Genomic DNA, 21,721 nt, shown 5'->3' with positions numbered 1-21,721 from the left:
GCATCAAAAGTCTATCACTTATTAGCTGCACGGCAACAGGATGCTGCAGAGTTATCAAGGAGAGCTTAAACAACTGCTTGTGGATGGAAAGACAGTGTCAAAAATCCCATGTGGGTAAGTGGGAGGAAGGGAATAAATTGCTATCTATTGGATGCAGTAGAGGGACTAATTTGGACAGTCCCACTCACTGGAACAGCAGTCCCGTTGAGGGGCTACTTTGGACAGAATAGAATTGCCTTCCACAAAGTTTTCCAAGTTAGAAATTTTTCTTGTGATCTTGTAATAGCTAATATTTACGTAAAGTCTAAATTGATGGAATAATAAGATTAAGTAAGAGTATCAGATTTTTTAAAAAAGTATTTCTAAAGTAATTGCTTGAAAAAATGAAATTAAGATTAATAAAGTGGAGAGTTTTAGATTATGTTTGAAAATGGGATATTTTCCCTCCAAGATCTTTTTGTACTAATCACAGTTAGGGAAAACATAGAAAAAACTCACATGAGGATATTAGGTTACAAACATGTTTTCCAAAAGCTCAAAACTCAGAAGGCAAAGAAACACCAAAGGAGTGTTACAAAAATGCTGAAGACCTTGAAGTCAATCCCATGATTTTGTCATACATGACGTTGGTAATAATGGTTTGGCCCATATTTTCTAAAAATGAAACAAGAAGTAAGAAACAAAAAAGCCTGAATATCATCCAAAGGAAATTCTTTGGCTGGTTAACTCTATCGAATCATCTCCTGGCCTGTGGAAACTGGTAACAGTAGCTGTTTTTCAACAAGCTGGTCTTCAACCAATTTAAAAAGGAAATCAATAATGATATCCCCATTTTACAGATAGGGAAACTGAAGCACTAGGAGGAAATGTGACTTGTCCAAGGTCACATAACAGTATTTGGCAAAGCTATTAATAAAATCCAAGTCTCATGAGTCCTAGTCCAGGGCAGTATCCAATAGACTGTACTTCTTTAGATCACCCTGAATAACCTTTCTTAAATACAGGCTTACTTTCTATACTGTCCCAGATCTTCAACCCATGGTAGCCGAAATAATTCCCCTGATTTCAACAGCTGAAGAGCTGACTCAGTGTGTATTCCACAGCCTGTTTATAGGCAGAATTATGTTATGACGGTAAGAGAAGAAAATACACTTATTACATTAAACAAGCTACAACAGTTGCCTTACTTTTCCTAAAAAGAGCTCATTTAGAGAGTTATATAGGCTTATTTACTACAAATATACATATAAGAGTCTTAATTGATATGAAGAGGCTTTCAGAATCTAATTAACCTCCCAGCTAGTCATTAGCTCTGTGACCTTTAGAAATAATTGACAGAATGAAATTTTTTTCCTCTTCATCTCATTCAGAACTTCCACACCAAGTAACTATCTTACATGTGCTATAGGACCCACAGCACACCTGTAAGAATCGATGGGATAATGTGCAGTACGTCCATCAGCAAAACACAACTGTGACAATCCTCTTAGGCACAATATACTGCCCATATTGTGTGTCACATGTGTGCAGCTTCTGCTGCCTGAGTGCCATCCTCATCAACTCCAACCTTTCAATGTGCTAAAACTGTACTAAGTTTTAAATCTCGAGTCCCTCAAGCCTGTAGGAGATTTAGTAGTGCTTTATTCCCATTAACACTCTGTCTCTGGCCATACTAAAAGCAACTGCATTTTCAGTTCAGGATAGTTCTTCTACAAACCTGCGGAAGTATTCATTGTTATCTATCACTAGTTGCATGTTTTTAATATACACAGTTTTTTAGAGCAAAATGCTTTTTAAACAAATAAAAACACACACAGAGAAAAAGCAAAATTCTGAATTTCACCACCCTATGAGGCTTGATATTACTTCGTTCCCTACAATCTTAACATTAAGATCTGTAAAGGTGTCTCTATGTGTTGTAAAACACAATGGATATGCAATCTGCAGGGAGAATTTCACATGTCCACAAACTCACTTCTTCCCCTTGCGGGAAAATGCTGTTACAAATGGCACTCATCTCTCCTGTTATGTTCAGTTCATTTTCCCTCACCACATACAGGAGTCCACCGGGGAAGGGAAAATACTCTGCAAAAGGTCAATGCGTCAGCAGTTACTAGAGCAATGAAGATCTGTGACCTCATGCAAAAGAAGCTGAAAAGACAATGCTAGATGCTGATTATCTATGAAAAAGAATTTATAATTTGTAATTATTTAAAAATCTGATATGTTATTGCAAATTAGAACTATTTTTCCCCATGGCCAGCCAGCCACCCCATCAAAATGGCCCTAGGATAAAATTAAAGTCCCCTAGAGTAGGTCAGGCAAGTTGTTGATGAAGTCTTCAGTATCACTAAAAGCAGGTCACCCAATGTGAGTTTCTCCAAACCTGACTTATTTCAGTAAGAAAGGAGAGGGAAAAGAGGATGTAGGGGCACCAAGTGTAATGGAAAAACGATCTCTAACAGGCAGACTGAAGGAGCAGCTGGTGAGGCAAGAGACAAAGGAGAGCACAACTTAATGACACTCTCAAGGACAGTAAGACAGAAAAAGAAGTATGTACAGGAGTGCAACTGGCAAGAGATTAAGATGGACAAAACCAAGGATGAATTGAACATGAATAATCAAAAGATGATCCTTGGTATAAGTAGTATAAACCTTGTTTGAAGGAAACAGGATTGATGTATCTTACATGGAGAATCATGTTACTACATCATCACCACCTTATTTTGCTACCTGTGTTTATTGTGCCATGTCTGAAGTAGGGCTGTGAATACTTTGAGGCAGGACCTGTTAGTGTGCATTAGAATACAGCAAAATGCAAGAGTGGAGAGGTGGGTGAGAGGGCACAGCATGCTGGGTAAATGTTCAGGTGAAAAAAACCCCACAGAGTAAGACAATGTATAGCTGGGAAGCCAAAAGAGGATAAGATTTTATTGAAGCAGAAGGTTATGACAGTGTACTGAAGGAGCTGACATCTTCTTATACGTAAAAGTCTGTGTCAAGGATCCTCCTTCTAAGTTTAAAAAAAAAAAAAAAAAAAAAAAAAGAGAAAGATAAAAAGTAGTTGAAGCCAGAAAGCCAGATGCCAGTAAAAGATAGAGCTAAGGGCAGATAGGAAGAGAGACATTTCAGAAAAGGAAAAGACACTGAGGTCAGGCAAGAGTTTCTTGTAAGATAAAAGACAGCTGCAAAGGTGACACAGATGTGTGTGTGTGTGTATGCATGCAAAATAGCAGTTTTAAGTAGTGAAATTCACAAAATTCAGAGAAGGTTTTGTGGGTGATCAGCACTGAAAATATAGAACCTCAGTTAGCAAAGAGAAAAATGGAGGAAGTTTTTGTTGTTCCTCTTTTATCTCTACCAGTGACTAGGAGTATGGCAGAGAGGAACTGAGGAGGTGGATGCATGTTGGCCAGAAAATGGAAGATATGTTTAATGGGATGAGTTTGAAAGGGCTACTAGAGAACTTGACTTAAAGGTAGCGACCACTGAATCAGCAGAAGCATAGAAGCCAATTGGGGAAAGAGGGACAATAAGAGGAGCAGAGTCAAAGAAATTGATGGATTGGGGGCTTAAAAAGAGATGAAAGATAAAGTGGTTAGTGATTTGTGGAGGAATGATTTATGTGCACACAGAGCAAGGGGCAACATATTAGTCTCAGTATTTAAGAAACAGAATCAAAACCAGGACATAGTAAAAAATCACTAGAGGTCTGCTAAAGCTGAGACAGTAGCTCATGCTTTGATGGGAAAGAAACGACAAAGAAGAAGGGACAGTGAGCAAGAAAACAGGCAGGAAGTTTCGCCTTAAGTCAGCAAAGGCTTGATGGCTTAGCTGGAGAACTACAGCAGATTTCTGTAATATGGTTAGGGTTGTAATTACATTTGCAGCCAAGATGCAAAACATTTCCCTGTATTCCTCCTCTGAAACATGCCCCCTGCAATCTAAGGGCAATGTCCTTTCTGAGCTCCTAAGCAGAGGGCTTATAGTGCTTTAGCACTGGATTCTCATCACAGTAGTGTGGCAGTGAAATATCACTGAATTAAGTTGTGTTACATCCACTTCTGTTTTGCAGAAACAAGGAGAGGTTCTGGCCTCATTTTAAAGAAATGCAAAAAATGCATAACGCATGTACTCATCTGTCGTAAAACTCTGACATTTACTCTTCCCCATTTCCTCGTTGCCATAAGAAAATTATTACCTAGTTCTACACAACTGTGCTGATAAAGTTAAACAACAAACTCATAAGGTGAGTTTTTTCTGATAAAGCAGATAGAAACTGGATGCATTGACAAACTCTTAAGGACAGATTGGAACTCTAGCTGTAAAAACAATACTTCTGTACCAAACGCCACACAATTTTGTAATGAGGGAAAATGTAATCCCATTTTAAAGTAAAGGATTACAAATCTTCTAGTAATTATATCACAGGATTTTAAATGACAGCTGCTGAATTTATTGTTGTTGGTATTTACGTACTGCACTTGGAAGTTAACATAAAGATGAAATTAATCTTTTTTTTCCTTGGTATCCAAGGTACCCTGTACAGGTTCTGCTATTCCTTAAAATAAGCTCCTATATCCAGCAACCAACACATACTTTTTAACTGAAGCAAAATTGAACGAATGGTTGTGGTGTGAGTGGTTTGATGGGTGAGGACATAAAGGCTTCAGTTTTAAGAAGGCAGTTAACTCTAAACAGAAGGCTCAGAATGAACATTTTTTTTTTTTTTGCGCAGAACGGATACGTATAATAAAACCTCCATGCAGATTTTGCTAAGACTCACAATAATTGTCACTGCTGCTTAAAATGGATAAAATTGAGCATTTAATGCAAATATCTTCTCCTTCAGGAGTACACATTTATTTTTAGTTACCTGTGGATGTTGTAAGAATATTTACTGGGTAATAACTGAAGCACATTCAGCTGGTAGATAATTTTTCTGATCTAAAGAAATCAAATATATCAAACTGCACATTAATCAATGCCATTTTGAATAAGGCAACCAGAAAAGACCATCTCAGTTATATTTATTATATGTAAATAAAATTTCTACATGTGTAAAGTAGGTATAAGCTAATTTTTTAAATCATTAAACCAAAAAAGCTCAAAGAATAATAGTAACTGAACTTTATAATTTTCTTACTACTAGCCATTCCATTTTACATGATGACAGATGTAATCAGGTCGTATACCTTTAAGCTGGGTAGGACTAAATTGCTTGATTTGCAGTAGTACAAGTATTAAAATGAATGTTAAATAATTTTTCCCTTGAAAAACAGTGTAATGTTTGTTAGATGTATGACAGTGTCTTCTGATACTTCAAATAACAAATCTGGCCTGAAGACTCATTCCATCAGAAATGCTAAATATAATTAATCCCAGTAATTAAATTGCAAACATTTGCTTAATAAAATTAACAGCTTTAGCCAGACCTACATGAAAAATTATATAATTTTTCCATTTGAATATCAGTGGTTTAACTCAAAAATAATTAACTGCATATTAGAGACATAGTCTTTTGATTTTCTTTGAATAGAGATTGTTCAAAGAAGTTATACCACATTCTAATGATGGTTACACAGTTCTACCACAACCAAAAAGGAACTAAATAGTTAATTATGCTGAATGTGAACAGCAATTGGATTCTAAATTAAAGACCTTTACATGGTTGATTATGAAAGATATTTCATAATTTTGTAAGGCTACCTAAAAAAGTTTTCTTTCTTTAATACTGTGAGGAAATATATGAGTACAGCTATGCCCTTTTCTTCTGCTGAAATATAGTTATTGAACAGTCATTTAGTTGAAAATGATCAGATTTAATAATACTGCCTGATTCTCAGCTGCTGTTGATTGCTCTGGTAGAACAAGATTAAAAACTTGTAAGTGTGAAATCTGTTTCTCTGAAAGCAAAAAAAAAAAAAAAATGGACTACTTACAAGGAAAATATGTGTAATGTAGTCAGTTTAACTGATCAATTTAAATATTTAAATGTGTGGCAGATTTATATTCTGTACCTAAAAATATATCCAAGCTACACTAAGAGTCAAGCCATTTCTCAGATTGCATACTTTCAATTCCTCTATTGTAGTCATAACTGTGATGTTAATTACAAAGTAAAGACATGATAATGCACAAGTACTTCTTCCATCTTGAACCAGTACTGGCATTGGTGTGGAACCAGTACTGGCAGGCAGAATGTTGAAAACCATAACAGCAAAACAATCAAATAACTGGATTCAGAGCTGACAGAACATATGGAAAAACTATAAATGTCATTTGGCCTTTTATGCCTATTGTTAGGTTACTCAATTTAAATAATGCTTATTTCAATTACCTACTTTTATCTGGCTCCTTTTAGAGCAGTGAAAAGGAGTGCCCACCAAATTTTAGGTATAGCCAGGAAATTGCACATCTGCATGCAAAACTGCCTATCAGCCTATCCAAACTGGCCTGCTATTTTTGCAGGAAAGGGACTTTACCGGTGCAGAGAGTGCTCTTTCTGAAAATCTCAAAGTTACCACAAAAATAAACATTATTTTAAATTTTACATTTTCACTCAAGGTTCTTGAAAAACCATAGTCCTCATGATCAAAAGTATTAATTCAGTATGAAGCAAGTAATAAATCCCTAACTACTGGCTTACTCACCTATTCCCACAAGAAAGCCTGCAGGAAGAAATAAAGATATCACAGGAAACTTTTCCTGCTAAGAATATTCTGGCTTTTTGCCACTGAAAGAGCACAGAGCATGATTTTGGGGACAGAATTTTAATTCTGCTGGACAGGACATGGGCTTACCAGAGCTAGGTGACAGGAAAGGCTTCATGTCTATACAAGAGATCTGAAGTAAGAGAGGAAAAGAGATGATGGAGAGGAGGAAGAAATTATGTACTTTCCTCTTAGTCTTAACTCACATAAATTTTTGTTCTGCTGTCAGAACCTCATCCTCTCGTAATGAGGGAGAAATCTGCTGAGAGATCATGGAGGAAGCAAAACAGTATCATCCTATACGTTGACATAAGGATAGACGGAAAAGTGATACATATTCCTGGGTTGCAGTCTTTGCCAATCTATGGTGGTGTGACTGTGACATCTTGTAACAAGTGTAATGATGTCTATTTTTTCTCCATCAAAAACATTTTAAACGTGATTCACACACTTATTTTCTTCCATTGCTAGTCTCAAATACATGACTGATCCAGGTGAAGATTCCAAAAGCACCAAAAGTCTCTTTTTAGACAACATCCAGATTACTTAAAAATCTGAAACTGCACTTTTAAAAAGTTCTGCTGTAATCTACGTGTATAGGCCAAGGTATTCAGTAGCATTTATGAATAAATTTTCACTGATCTTTAAGACAGGACTTCATCCATCCAATACTTTTTTAAATGATACCATTAGATGCTTAATCACACAGGTGCTTTGAAAACAGGAGTTGCATAAATCACATAACTAGTTTTTTAGATATCACTCTGAGTGTTTTTCTATTACCACAAAATCGTTGAAAGCTTTATTTAGTTTGCATGGCTTGAATCCTAATGTCATTATAAAGTAAACTGACTTTTCTGCAAATATTAGAAGCTTAAAATTGAAAATCTTAAATTTTAATTAATCATTTTTAGTAGTTGCAAATAAAACTTGCCCTATATAATTAAAAAAAAATAAAATTACAAGATGTCCCTAGCATTCTGATAGCATGGCTTTGGTACTGTTATTATTATATTATTGTAACAGCATTCTGTGTGAGGTAGTTGAAACACTTGTTATTGTGCAGCTCGTAAGCAAACTTTTCTTGCATTTTATTAAAACTCCTTCCTCTGTAAATAACAAAAAGCTAAACGAATTTATCAAATGCCTTAAAGCAGTGATTCTAAATCTTTTTCTTCCACATCTTTCAATATGTATTTTTTAGTTCTTCCAGGATGGGGGACATTGTAACTTTTGGGGTGAGGAGACAGGGCACACAATGTTTTCTGGAGAACATGTCGCTGGGATGGACTAGGAGACAAGGGGGAGATTCATCTGGGAGGTAGCGGTCAAGGCATGGAAAGGACTAACAGGAGAGAGCAGCACAGCAAGCTGGATAACACAGAGCCCAAGATCCTACCGCAACAGTTTCTCCTGAGCATGCGAGACTCAGCAGGATAAAACTTATGGCTCACAGAAGACATGGATTCCCTCCAGTCTCTGCTGCACCATCTCCAACCCCCAAATCAATACTCCGTTGCCCCTGTTGTGTTCTCCTGCCGCTGTGTCACCTACAGTGTATGTTCTGCAACCCTCGAGAAAGATGGTCAGTCCTCCCGCTTTGAGTACCTCCATCTCAAAGAAAAGTAAAAAAAAAGAGTAGTCACAGAACACAAAATCTTACCTCAACAATATCCGAATTCGTTCGACTCTCATGCGGCTCATTGTACTCAGTGTATTTCAGCAACACTTTGTCCATATCAGTGCTGGCATACTGGAACAGTTTGTTGGTGCTGTTGAAGATGATCAGAGCAATCTCACAGTCACACAGAACACTCAGCTCATAAGCCTTCTTCATCAACCCAAATTTCCTCTTTGTAAATGTCACCTGGAAAAAAAGAAAGAAAAAAGTCCACAAAAATCCCCAAGCTGGTCTCTGTAGTCCTTTTTATTTATTTATTTATTTATTTTTAAATATAATATGTGATGGCTGTAGTCTTTGAATTGAACACGTTCAGAAGACAAATGCATAAATATAAATATAGTTCCAAAATGGAATATAAGTATGTGTGTGTGTTATGTAACTGAGGAAATTCTCACTAATTCTCACTGCACAAAAGTCCAGGTACAGGTAAAGAGCATGGCACACTTTCATTAAGTAGCACTGTGAAGTGTTGATACTGCATCTTTCCCTGTAACTTTTTAATTCATACACCTTTATTCTGCATACATCTTTCCCATCAATATTTTAAAACTGCACCTCGGATTTGCAGCTGTAAATAATTTGAACACATGCAGTCAATTCTTATTTTTGATAGTGATTGACTTTCATTCCATGCCCCCCAACTCCTGCAAGATTTTTGGTGAAGAAATTATTTCATACAGATTTTAAGTTGTGTAAAAGAGATATATTATTCACATAAACATACTCACAATAGTTTTGAAGAAAAGTCTAGCATTAAAAATTAAAACACTCATGCGAGAAATGAGACTTATAAACCATGAATGAAGAACAAACAGTAGCTGGCCAGAAACAAATACCACCTTTGAAACAGGGTCTTTTCTGAACACAGATGTAGCATACTTTATTTCATTTCAAATTCGATGCTTAGAAATACAAGTTGTCATTTTTTACTACAAAGGACTTTGGGTCATATTATATAGGAAAAAATAGAGATGTGTTTTTAAGTTTTCAGTAGGCCAGCTAGTGCCCTGACATCATGCAAAACCTCAGCAGCATGAAAAACATCATTATTCAGTGCAAAATCATAATTTTCCACAGGGACTGTTTTGACAGTGAAAGACTTGCACATCAAATAAATCTTCTTTTTTTCCCCCTCTTCTTTTCTGTACTAGCTTACAAGTTCCAGTAAGACATGTGACTCAGAATAAGAAACAACCATGAGCTGTTAAAGCTAACGTATGGTTGATTTTTTCTCCTTCTTCTGTTTCTTCATATATGCTGCAATTCTCACTAAATGTATATGATTACTGCCATTTTTTTAACACTTATCTTTTTCTCTAATAATTTTCAGTGACAGGAATTTGAGATTAAAATTTTTTTTTCTAACCTGTTATTAATCAAAGTTAACATGTAGTCAAGGTATTTGATGTGTCAAGGACAGGCACACAACCAAGTTTACAGGTCTGCCTAATCCTGCACTTGTTGCTACTATTCCTTAATACCCATAAGCAGTAGCACCTCTGCACTTTAATGCTGAGACAAGAAGATTCATCTGTACACGGTTCACATGGCTGCTGTTTTATCTTGTCACACCCCTAATGCAAGCTAATGCTAACGGCAACCCCAGACTACCTTAAAATCCCAGCACGTCAGGCCATGGAAAATGTGACCTTTAAGTATTGCTAATCCCTATTTGCTAGTCCATCTCAGAAAGAGGAGGCTCTGTGCCAATACTATGAACATTTATTCTCCCAAATGTACAATGAATGTTATTTCTCTTATTGTCATTTCAATCTCTTTAGCCTCTGTCAGTGTACTGAGAAAAGATGGCTTGCCATTATACACAATTATTCAGGCATTTTAAAAACACACTTTCCACAGCACTGGTCTCAAGTACGCATAATTGATAGCAAAGTCTTTCTAAATTTTTCTGTCTCAATGGTTTCTGATACTTGGAATGAATGAGATAGGTAATAAAACTTCAATTGAATTCTGAAAAGTCTTTCAAATCCTAGTCTTTCAAATACTCCTTTAATGTTTTCTCTGATTACAGAAAATTGTAATGCATTTGTTCAAACACACACACACATATATATATAAAAGCATGTTTTAAGAAAAGCTAAACATACAGAAAATAAAATATACTAACTCAACGTATTTTTCTGTGTCTAAAATGCCTTTCAATCAACTTTTTGACCACAGTGCTGTAGGTGGAGTGTCTCTGTACAGCATGGTTTCTGTTGCACAGAAACCTCAGAATTCAGCATGTTACAGCTTCTCACCATCAAAGTACACTCCAGTACAGAAATATCTTTAAAGCCACTATTTGTATTTACTGTTAGGTGCTCCCGAACGTTTAGAATAACCACACAGCTCTGCTGCATAGCACATACTTATTTCATAATACTTATCACCAGAATGATACTGGTTAGAGTTCCTTTTTGTGGAAAGTGAAAAAAAGAACAGTAAATCAGCTAGATTTTTTTTTCTTTCTTTAAAATATAATCTTAGTTACTCTGGATTGGATTTGATTTTAACTCCTTGATCTTTCTAATATTTTCTAAATCTGTCAGATAATGCTTTCTGTCACTGCTGATAAATGCATTAAAAACAATTGTATCTGAAACTACTGTTTCTATGGTGATCTGGAATGTCATTTTTCTTTTTAAATGTGCCATTCATTGTGGCTTATCTTTACACATTTATATTACGTATATATAAGGAAATTTACCACACTTTTACAGCAGTTTATAGTAGGGGTGAACTTGTATTTTCAAATGTATAGTGAAAGGCCAATAAATTCAGAGAAGATTAAGAATACTCTTCAAGATGTTTAAAAAGAAATAATCTTTTTGCATACTTTATATGTGTAAGGAAGATGAACATACTTCTCTTCCACATACTAAAATATTTTTGTGAGCAATATATTAGACAGATTCTTTATGATTTAACTTTTTTTGGGTCTCAATTTGTTAAAAACTTTTTATGTTAACCATATTCACCCAAATTAAAAGTATCTAATAAATAATGTCTAAGATAACAGACAATATTCTAGTATTGCCGAATTTTTGCTCAGTGGTAAAATTTAGCATAAATTATGTAAAACATTTTGTCTCTTTTGTCTAGGTGGAAGGCAGTGTCCAACCTACACTTAAGAAGCTCTGACTGCACTTGAACTGACAGTGCTGAGAACAAACAAGGCATACAATCCACATGAACACAAGCTTTTGAGTAGCTGTAGCTACAGTACCAAAAAATCCAGGGGGTTGTACAGTCTTATTATCATACAGCATGTTCAAAGTTCTCAGTCATGATAGTGCCATACAACAACAGATAATGTAACTTTGTCATTTGACATAAAGAACACTAGTGAGACTGAAAGAAAACACACGTACAGTGAGACAGCTAATCAACATATTTAAAAAAAGGACATCCAAAAAAGTGTATGAGTTTCAACATCTCTTTAATATTTAACTTTTTCAGCAGCAAGAATCAAATCACTAGATGTTCTTTTCTGACAATATTAGTCAAGATATGATTAATTATCTCTGCTGTTTAAACCACTATTAATTTGTAGGTGCTTTTCAGTTCACAGATTTTCTCTTCTTTAGGAGAATGAGAGGCAATTTAGGAAGTCCTTCTCTTTTTGCGGTATAATATTTTATAACGACAGTGTGAGAATTGGGGAGAATGAAAGTGGAGTGGAGGGTGGAAGTGGAACAGATAAGAGGCCAGGATTCGACTGTATTTAAAGTCTTTGTAAGCATGTGTATATAAAACACAAGGTTTGAAACATGTACACAATTTCTAAACACGGTTTTGAGGTGCTTTTATGCATAGTTTTGTATGTATTGAAAAAAGAGCTATGTGCAGAGAGTACCACAGTTACCTCTGAAACACAACGAAAAATAAGCTAATTCCATCTCTTCATATTAACTTCAACCACACTACTCTATTACATTTGTCTTAGCCCTATGGTTATTTTACTTATTTAAAGGTTATTTTAAAAAATTTAAGAGCCAAACTGCCCTCATAACAGGAATGATGGTACTGAGAAGGTAGCTTGCTAAAGCATGCAGCATTTTTGTATGTGAAGAAGTATAAATGCTGATGACTTTGTAGGATGTGAGCAAATCAGATGCTGCTTTCAAGTACTGAGAAAACTAGAAAAAAAAAAGAAGAAAAAAAAAACAACAAAGAGTGAAGAAGCCAGCTTACAAATTCCTTGATATAAATCAAGGCGAGATTTTTATGCATTTTAGATTAAATTCTAACCAAAGGTGAAACCTACTGTGTGCGCTAAAGGAGAGGCATTGACAAAAGAGGATTGTTAAAAGGACGCTTTTTCACTTCAACTCTGGCTCTTCTTCAATACCATGGAAACACCTCCCAACTAGCTCTCCATGCTCTTCATGCATAAAGCTGCAAGGGTCTTCTGAGAGGTGGTTCACGGACTACTCATTGCAATGTCTGTAAGCGGGACTGTAAACAGCCTGAATTCAAGTGTACACAGCCTGAATTCAATTATCCTCCATTTAGAGGGTAATTTGGCCTGGAACAGGCTTTCTTGTTTAATCGCTAGTAGGTAAAACTTACTTAAACTAAATAAACGAGAAGGTAATGTTGCTCAGTTGCAAGTATAAATTCTTTCACTTGCTGAAATCTAAATTTATGTGTATGTGCATGTAAATAGTGATATTGGCCACTTAGTCTTTATTTAGCTAAATTTGTAACAACAATTACATGCTTCTTAAAGATGTTAATACATCAGTGGGGGAACAGCAGCAACTATAAATACTCCCATTTAATGAATACAGTCTTCAGGATACATTAGTTACCTTTGTCGCAAGGTAGCTTTTGTTTCTTTCTGTATTTTTTGGTGGGAGTTAGTTTGGGATTATTTTATTTTATATTATTTTAATTTTTGTTTTTGTTTTCTTTTTTTAATTCAGTACCTTCTAGTAGTTTTTCTGAAATCTCACACACTTCAAGAGGCTGAGCCATAACAGCATTCTGCATTCGTCACTAACAGTCACAGCATATTTGCTAACATTTTATGTTTTCAACGTAGGAGTCCTGTGATTTTTCAAGAAATTCAGTCCGGCCAGTGGCAAAATACCAGTGATCCCTTACTTCTTCCTATCCTGATTATAAAGATATATAGCTGCTGACATAGCAAAATGAGAGAAACAGAGAATTTGCATATAATCCTTCCCATATACACTTCCTGCCATAAAACATGTACGAGTAACTAGTGAAAAACAGGGACCAGCTGATGCACAGAAGTATCTGATACAGACACTGCCTGGCAAAGAACAAACATTGTTCTCTTTGTCTTCCTTTCATCTGGAATGTCTAAATTTCTGACACAGGGACTAGAGCAAGCATGGTAGATAAGATGTGTCTTTCAAATAGGAGGTGGTACTATATGAGCAATTTACCTAACTTCAAACACAGTAGAGTCAAGTTGGCCATGTGTAAACCAAGGGGCTCTTGACTAAAACGTCGCTGCCAGGCACCTAATCCTATTGTGTTGAAACCCCAGATAACTACTGGAGAGGCAACAGCTCTTGTCATATTCTCTCATGCCCTTCCTCCTATTTAATTTTTGTTTAGATCCGTTCGTCGTACGAAGAGGTCTGGCTGCAACAATCACTACAGCAACCCTCAGAGGGACTGGGGAGAAGCACCCATGCACAATTCGCTGTAAACAAACCTTCCTTTATGCAGTAGCTATGCATGCCATATTAAATGAAAGACCCTTTAAACAGCAGTGAAGGACCTTCAGCAGCCTGCTTCCATGTTCTTACAACCCTCCAGCATAACTTACAGGGATGAGACAGCTGTGATTTATGCTGGTAAAAGAGCTATTGTCCTGGAATGCCTCAAGCCTATTGAGCTATGACTTGCTGAATAGTCCAGATAAAGACGAGTTCTAAGAAGGATGCCCTAAAATTATAGCTATAACAAATAAAATGTTCATGATTAATCTGTATAAAAAAAGAGGGGTTTGTACTAGCGTGTTATACCCCATTTTTTGTATATTAGTACATAAATAACAGATCAAATACTTAAAATAGTGATGTTATTCAGTCTGCCCAAATCCTCTCTCATACGAATTTTTCTTTGTAAGCAAAAAGAGGAGGGATAATTGGGAGATGTGTTAATTAACAGATGATATAGCAACCCAGAAATTAGTAGGTTAGGGCAGTATCAATACGCTTCCCACTTTAACTTACAAATTAAGATCTAAAACCAGACAGGGATGCAAGCATAAGAATGGTTAATCTCTGATATTTCATTTCCTTTTGTTGAATCAAGGAGGTAAGATTAAGTCCATTTTATACAGATGTATATATATGTACGTATTTTAGGCAAAAAACATCATCCCTGTCAAAAACACAGTAGCTAATACAATATACAAGAAAGCTGACTTCTTTTGTTTCAGAATGCTATCACCAGTTCTGGCAGGTACAAATAGATGTTTAGGGTAAAAAACATGTTTACTAGTTCTGTGCTGCTAAAATGTTCATAAGGTAAAGGTCAAAGAATATTTCATTCCCTGCTGAGCAAATGGTCAGGAAGCACATTTGTCTGCATTTCCTGTCATAACAGGAAGAGTGTAACTTCTTCCTCTCCACAATGGCTTCAGTTCTGCTTCCCACCTCCAGCTCTTTCTCCCCCAGGGCTTTCCAAACCATTCCTTGCAAGGCAGCAAGGCTGTGCCTGTGCCGGCACTCGGCACTTGTTTTCAGCTCTGCTGTGTTGGCAGATGTCTCATTCACTACTGCTTAGGCTTCTTGCTCACACTTCAAATTAAAAGTAATTTGACCTAAATATTTACCTTATGCTAATTCACTCTAAATTATGCTCAGAACATACATTTGTAATATAAGCACACTTAGCCTTAAATATAATACATTCTAGAAATTCATGGTTCAGTTCAGCAGCTCTCTTAAAACTGTATTTCTCAGGTAGTCTGGCATAATGTGAAAAGTGATGCCAGAGTTGTGCAGATCACTACAATTTAGGAGCTGTGAAAACTTGAGGTGTATTCTTTGCTTACAGAAACCTAACATCACCTCCGAAAAATAACAGGACCTAACTGTAATGCTGTATTCTAAGTACGTGTCTTTTTGTGTGCACTTTAATGTAAGCAAGAGAAGGAATTCAGATATGTAAAGCATAAAAAGCATGTGATGTTTAAGACAAAAGTTCATTGAACAGAATGATGCTTAGTTGCAGTTAAGCAGTTATGCTTTCATATGAAAACATTTCACTGGAGGGAAAAAAAAAAAATCATTAAATCTCAGATCTTGGATAAAGACACCCCATGAGGGAAGACTGAATATATCAGGAAATTGTTGGAAAAAAGTTTTCTATCTAACTTGTGCTCATGTTAGCACTAATATGCAAGGCTCTTCTCTCCTTCTACAGGGGAGTTTCTGATTCAGCCGATGATAGTCTCTTACTCTTTCCTTTTAAATAGAGCTGAAACACAGATAAAAATAGATACACGAGGCTGAAATTAGTTTTGAAACCAGCAGCATTAGGTATCGAAGTCAGTAGAACAAATCTAGGTCTTCCTGAAAACGGTCATTTCCCTCCAGGATATTCTTCCCCTGCCCCATAACCTCACTTTACTTATCTGCTTTAATTTGTTCTCTATTGAGCTGATAACTGCAGTAAGTCTTGGTTTATAGCTTTAGAGATTGGCTGGAATCAAAGAATGCTAAAAAGTCTATGTATGAAAAAGTTAAAACAGCAAGTGTCAGTTACTGTCGTACCCCATAGAATTACACAGACATGATACTTTAAAAAATGTGTCATACTATTTAAGCACCCTAATATTGAAGTGTACACTTCCTATGGTATTTAACAACACTTCAGCTCACAGCAGTTCATTACAAAGTGAAAGGGATGTTTTAAACAGTATGCAGAATCATTAGCTAAGCCAAACTCAGTTTTAACTGTGAATCTGAAAACAGCATGCTTCACAAGCAGGAAAAAAAATGCAGAACTAATGAGCAAGATGATAAGAGGGATAAAAAAATCGAGGATTGCCATATAGGACCCGATATTTCTTAATATTAACTAGAAAAAACAATACATTAGAAGCAAGAGGGTGTTCCAGACACGATACCAGAATGTCATTGTGTCAATATGCCCTGTTCCGGGGGTCAATGTACCTCTGGATTTAGCTCACAGACCAGGGATTTAATGAGATATTTTGTAAGTGACCTTGTATAACAGTAATACAATATCATTTACATCATTACATTTATTTATTTTAGGCCTGGGCAGTCCTGCCTGGACTTTGCAAAGAGTTTCAGATGATCCCAGTCTACACCAGACCTCATTAAAACTAACAAAGTATTTCAAACTGATGAAAAACAAAACCAAAAAACACAAGGACTTTCCTGAGGTAGATGAATGCAATTTTTCCTTCATGTGTTAATTGTAAGAGAGTTAGTTGAATTATTTCTCTCAATTAGGAAACCAAATGAAAATGAAGTTCACCCATTTTTGCCAATGTTCTTTTTTTAAAAAAAAAAATCAAAAAACCCCAAAAACCCCCAAAATGCAACAGAATTCTTCACAGCAGCCTTCTCCAGTTTCTCAGAAGGAAATTTCTGCACAAAGAATTTGTAGCAGTCAGGAGGTTCCAACATCATGATGTCGGTGGTAATATTTTTGGCAATTAGTTCTGTTGGTAGTGCAACTAATACCATGTATGCACTCTACTGAAATGGTCTGTTGACAAAGCTACCACGATCTCATGAACCTGAGTAACACTACCAGAGATTCATTCCACGTTTATGAGCACTGTATTATCCAGTGTCACAAGAATAAAAAGAAAGTCTCTGGTCACACTGGCTGCTTATAACAGGATTCTCTTGAGAGTTTTCATTTCCATTTACTACCATGAGGATAACTAAACTACACAAATAAATACACATTTACTCTAGCCCTGGCAGTTGTTCATACTCCTTCTCCTTGTAGCTAAAAGCAAAGCAAAAGGGAATTTTTCACATTGGCTTTTCTGAAACTTTCACAACTGAAGAGAATTTATGATCACTCACAAAAGATTCAAACATCGTTGCCACCTTTGTCACCTCATGGTAACTATGAGGGCCAGGAAAATTCAGCCAATTGGCAGCCCACATGAAACAACATTAAATTAATCGTTCCTCCTAATTAAAAGCCTGAATTCTGCACTCACTGAAGTCAGTGAGAGAGCTGTTACGTAGTACAGGGTAAAAGGACTGGGCCTATAATGTCTGGGTTGCAGTAGCTTTCCTTAACTTATCCCAAAATGTCAAAGTTTCAAATAGTTTTTGGAAAAGTGCAGATCATATTCCCGTATTGCAGATTCCTATGAGATTTGCATCCAAACATCTGACTCCGGACAGTTTCAACTCACATTTATTATCAGTATGGTCACTAAAGTACACCAATCCAACCAACTAGACTTGCTCAGAAGAAATATTCCTGAAGGGCGGTTAGCACTGTTTTTGTCCTTCCCAATCCACACATACAAACCGTTTGAACAGTAGGGGAGTCTCCCACCAGAGCAGACAGTAGCGTGGAAGAAAACAGCTGTTATACTGACAGAACAAGTACTCCATTCAATGGTTAACATAAATAGCTAGTCAGGATGCTGGACAAATGGGTGGAAAAGCAAGGACAGAAATCACCTTCCACAGGCCTTGTAACAACTTAAATGCTTTCGAAAAAACTCTCTTATTCAAACATTCACCTTTGCACTTGAAAGGGCAGAAAAATCAAACTATTCTTATATCCCCTTGTTCAATGTGTTCCATCTATTTTTCCCTGCGTGTGCTGTCCTGCAGAGAATTTATGTGCTTAAAAACAGCTGAGGATGCACTATGCATGTATATCATATTAGCATCTAACATGCCTTGCATTGTGAAACCACACTGAGTTTGAATATAAGCAACAATAAGGCAATTTCAAGTCAACTGTTTGCTGCTGCTGCTCTTGCAAACATCTTTCGGTGAGGTAGTAAGAAAAAAGAAAACTGTCTCCATCCATGTCATAGTAAACGGATCTACAAATAAGCTTTGTGGAACCATGCTTCAACTTGTATCTTAATTTTATTAATCAAAAGCTTTTAACTTTTTTTCCTCCCAGTGCAACTTTTTAGTCTTTTCTGTGCATTCAAATGTATTTATGTCATCAAATATAAAAAAAGGAATATAAACCAGTTACTATTTTAAGATTAATGGAAGTATATAAATGAGAAGGCACATAAACTGATGCAGCTTCACTGAAGCAGCAATAGGTCATGGAATACACTATATTTTAAGAGACAGTAAGGCTTGTGAAAGAGTACGACTCATACAAATAGTTAAAAGATCCATCAGCTATTAGTGAAAATCCAGTTGTATTTAATCACATATATATTGCTACAACTAAAAAGACTGATCCCACAGTCCAAATGAATCAATGGAAATCATTTCATTGGCTTCACTGAGCTTTATGTCAGGGCACTAAATGCAAAAAGAGTACACCCAGTAGAAACACTTTCTAATCTATGTTTCAATACACTAGTAGAACTGAAAAGCAGAATCAAGCCAATTATACTGTGGAGTGTAAAGTAGTGTAAATCTATACCTCCAGCCTCACAGCGACTAATTGACATGATGGATAATATCAAATGTTATCAAAGTGAGATAAACACCTTCTGCACCAACACTACAGTTGTTAGTATTCTAGTGTCTTAGTTTTATCCATAATTATTAGTTCTGAATGCTGGTGCTAGTAGTCTTGAAACTGTAGTCTCAATGACAAAAGACTAGCTGTCTTCATTTTTTAAAGGAAATTTAGCCTCTTGAAAGATATCTCTATGACAGAACTGAGCATTAAGTTATCCATAAATCCTGTGTTTGATTAAGCAAGTTGACACTGAAGCTATTGTATGAACTAATGCTACTAATATCAAAATTACACAGTATCACTTACAAAACAATTCAGATTAATTTGGAAAAGAAACCATAGTAGTACGGGAAAGTTCCAACTGTCTTAATGTTTAATGATAAGTTCAGTTCAATATTTCAAATTCACTTTCAATTCCAGGCTATAAACCAACTAAATTACATATAATGACGGTTTTATATTGATAGAACTATTACTTTTTGGCTTGGCCCACAGCAATAGGCAAACTTTAGGAGAAACAAAAAATGCATCCATCATAAATGTAATTTTGCTTTTATACACGATTTTCTGCCATGGAGAAGGCAAACGACTACTGACACTACAAAATTTAAAAATTCTTCAAAAGCATATTTAAAGATTATAATTTGTTATTATGCCTAGGCTAAGTTTCTTATGGCTTTATAAAACCCTTGAAGACTAACAACAGCTTCTTAAGAAAACCCCTGAATATATGAAGAAATTTATAGTTCAAATGAACAGAACTATTATATTAATAGTAACTCAGCCACAAGTTCTTAAAAAAACAGCTACTGAAGATTACTCCTAAATTTTAGTCACATGTATGAAGAACATTAAACAATTTTATAGAGATTTTCTCACACTTGTGAATCTCCAGTTTCAACAAAACACCCATTCATTTACATCAAATGTAAACAGCATCAGCTTTTCACTGATTTTATTTTAAGCCAATTGTTTAATTTTAATTTTCTGAAAACAGGAAAGCATTCTCCAATTTATGACTGTATTTTAAATAGCAGAGATAGCGTTGATAATATGTGACAGCTTTTTTATCTAAAGCAGTGGTAATAATTAATTATCCAGTCCTTCTGGACCTATTTAGCTATAGCATCAGTAATAGAGACTTTGTTTCTTAACTACAACATGCCACTATTACTGTATGTGGGTTTTAGAACTTATTAGGCTACTCAAATTCTTTTTAAAATTCAGACAGGAAAAGATGTGATTTTTTATGGAGTAGTTTCATTTTTATATGAAGGAGAAAAAAAAAAACAGTGCTGCAAACATGTAGAAACATAAATAATTTGGACCTATGAATTTAAATGCAAGTCCTGCAAATAAACTCATATTATAATAGTTCACAAAATACAGTATTCAAAGCCTGTTTCCTGTGACAATTTGCAGATGCGCTTAACCATGTATATTACACACTGAAGTCAAAGCGAGTGCAGAGGGGGCCCAAAGTAGAGCATACACAACAGTCTTTGTAGAATCAAGGCCTCAAGTAATAGGCTCCTAACTACGCCTGTTACTAAACTTGAAAAAACTGTCTGTGAAGTTTCTGGTTCTTTCCAAAAGTACTTTCTCTTTGATAGTCTTCCAAATGTAGTGTATATGTATACATATATGTAGGTATATGTATATGTACACAAAGTTATCAAGTTTTTAATCACTTACGAGAGTAAGTCACCTTAGAAACATACTATGACATTCAAACATGGCATTTTTGCTACTCACCTGTCTGTTACGTTCATCCATAATCCTTGTAATCTGAATCTTTTTTCTCCCCATAGTCCCCGTTTTTTTTTCTCTCCTTCTTCCTTAAAATTATGTATTTTTCCCTTCTCTTTTCTTCCTCTTTCCCGCTTCCTCAGAACAAACCTCCTTCTTCAGCACTTGCACTACTCAGTTCACAGTCCCCTGCATCCGTTCCTGCTAAACACAGAAAGGAAATAAAATGTTATTACAAAATTGATAACTAGATGGAAGGTATTATATGGAGCTGACCAAGCATCCTCATCATAATTTAGTGTACAAGTAAATGATAGTGAAAATCTACTGCATCTCTAAAATAAGTAATGCATAGACAAATAATATAATTCAAAGGCTTCTTTTATGAACAAACCCACCAATACATCAAGAAACGAAGGAAAGGACTGAAATACACTTTGCCAAAATTTAATGCAATTAGGTGTCTCTAGTTTTAAATATCACTCACTGCTGTAATATGAAAAATTACCTAAATCAGAGAGTTAATGAACCTTTCTGTACCTATGTATGCTAAGTAGGCCAGCTAATTCATTTCTGAAGGGAAAAAAATCTTGTGTTTTGACAGCAGAGGTGATAATGTCCCTCATTATGCAAATAGGATGGACCTTTATTAAAGTGTTACTTGATATATGAGAGATGTCAGCTACTTTAAAATCCAAAATTTTTAACTTTATTCTTTAAGAATACAGATTAGTGCAAGTATTACTCAAGATAGTTGAAGAAAGCAGTAGTGCATTTTCCCACACTTCATTTCAATGTAAATTCTAAAACATTCTGACAAATGATTTATAACTAGCAAAAATGTATATATTTCGTTATAAATATTCTTGCACCAAAATACAAGCTATAGAGCACAGAATAATAGCGACAGACAGTA

The 21,721-nt window shown here is 35.6% G+C and overlaps 1 protein-coding gene across 15 annotated transcripts in view; it reads right to left on the bottom strand.

Moving 5' to 3' along the window:
• Positions 1–20,865, bottom strand: part of MEF2C (myocyte enhancer factor 2C) — a 75,046-nt gene extending 54,181 nt beyond the window's left edge. For 14 of the 15 annotated variants that reach the window (XM_086480222.1, XM_086480224.1, XM_086480231.1 and 11 more), the window contains exons 1-2: positions 20,812–20,865; positions 8,377–8,580 (exon numbers count right to left, since the gene is read on the bottom strand). In XM_086480222.1, the coding sequence (XP_086336348.1) occupies positions 8,377–8,580; positions 20,812–20,865 (258 nt within the window). The remainder of the gene's footprint in view (positions 1–8,376; positions 8,581–20,811) is intronic. The other variant, XM_086480237.1, reaches the window with a different exon arrangement.
• Between the last annotated feature and the right edge of the window lie 856 nt (positions 20,866–21,721).

Source organism: Leptosomus discolor, chromosome Z (assembly GCF_034619465.1).
Source record: "Leptosomus discolor isolate bLepDis1 chromosome Z, bLepDis1.hap2, whole genome shotgun sequence".
NCBI lineage: Eukaryota > Metazoa > Chordata > Aves > Leptosomiformes > Leptosomidae > Leptosomus > Leptosomus discolor.
This window is presented reverse-complemented; position numbering and strand designations above follow the sequence as displayed.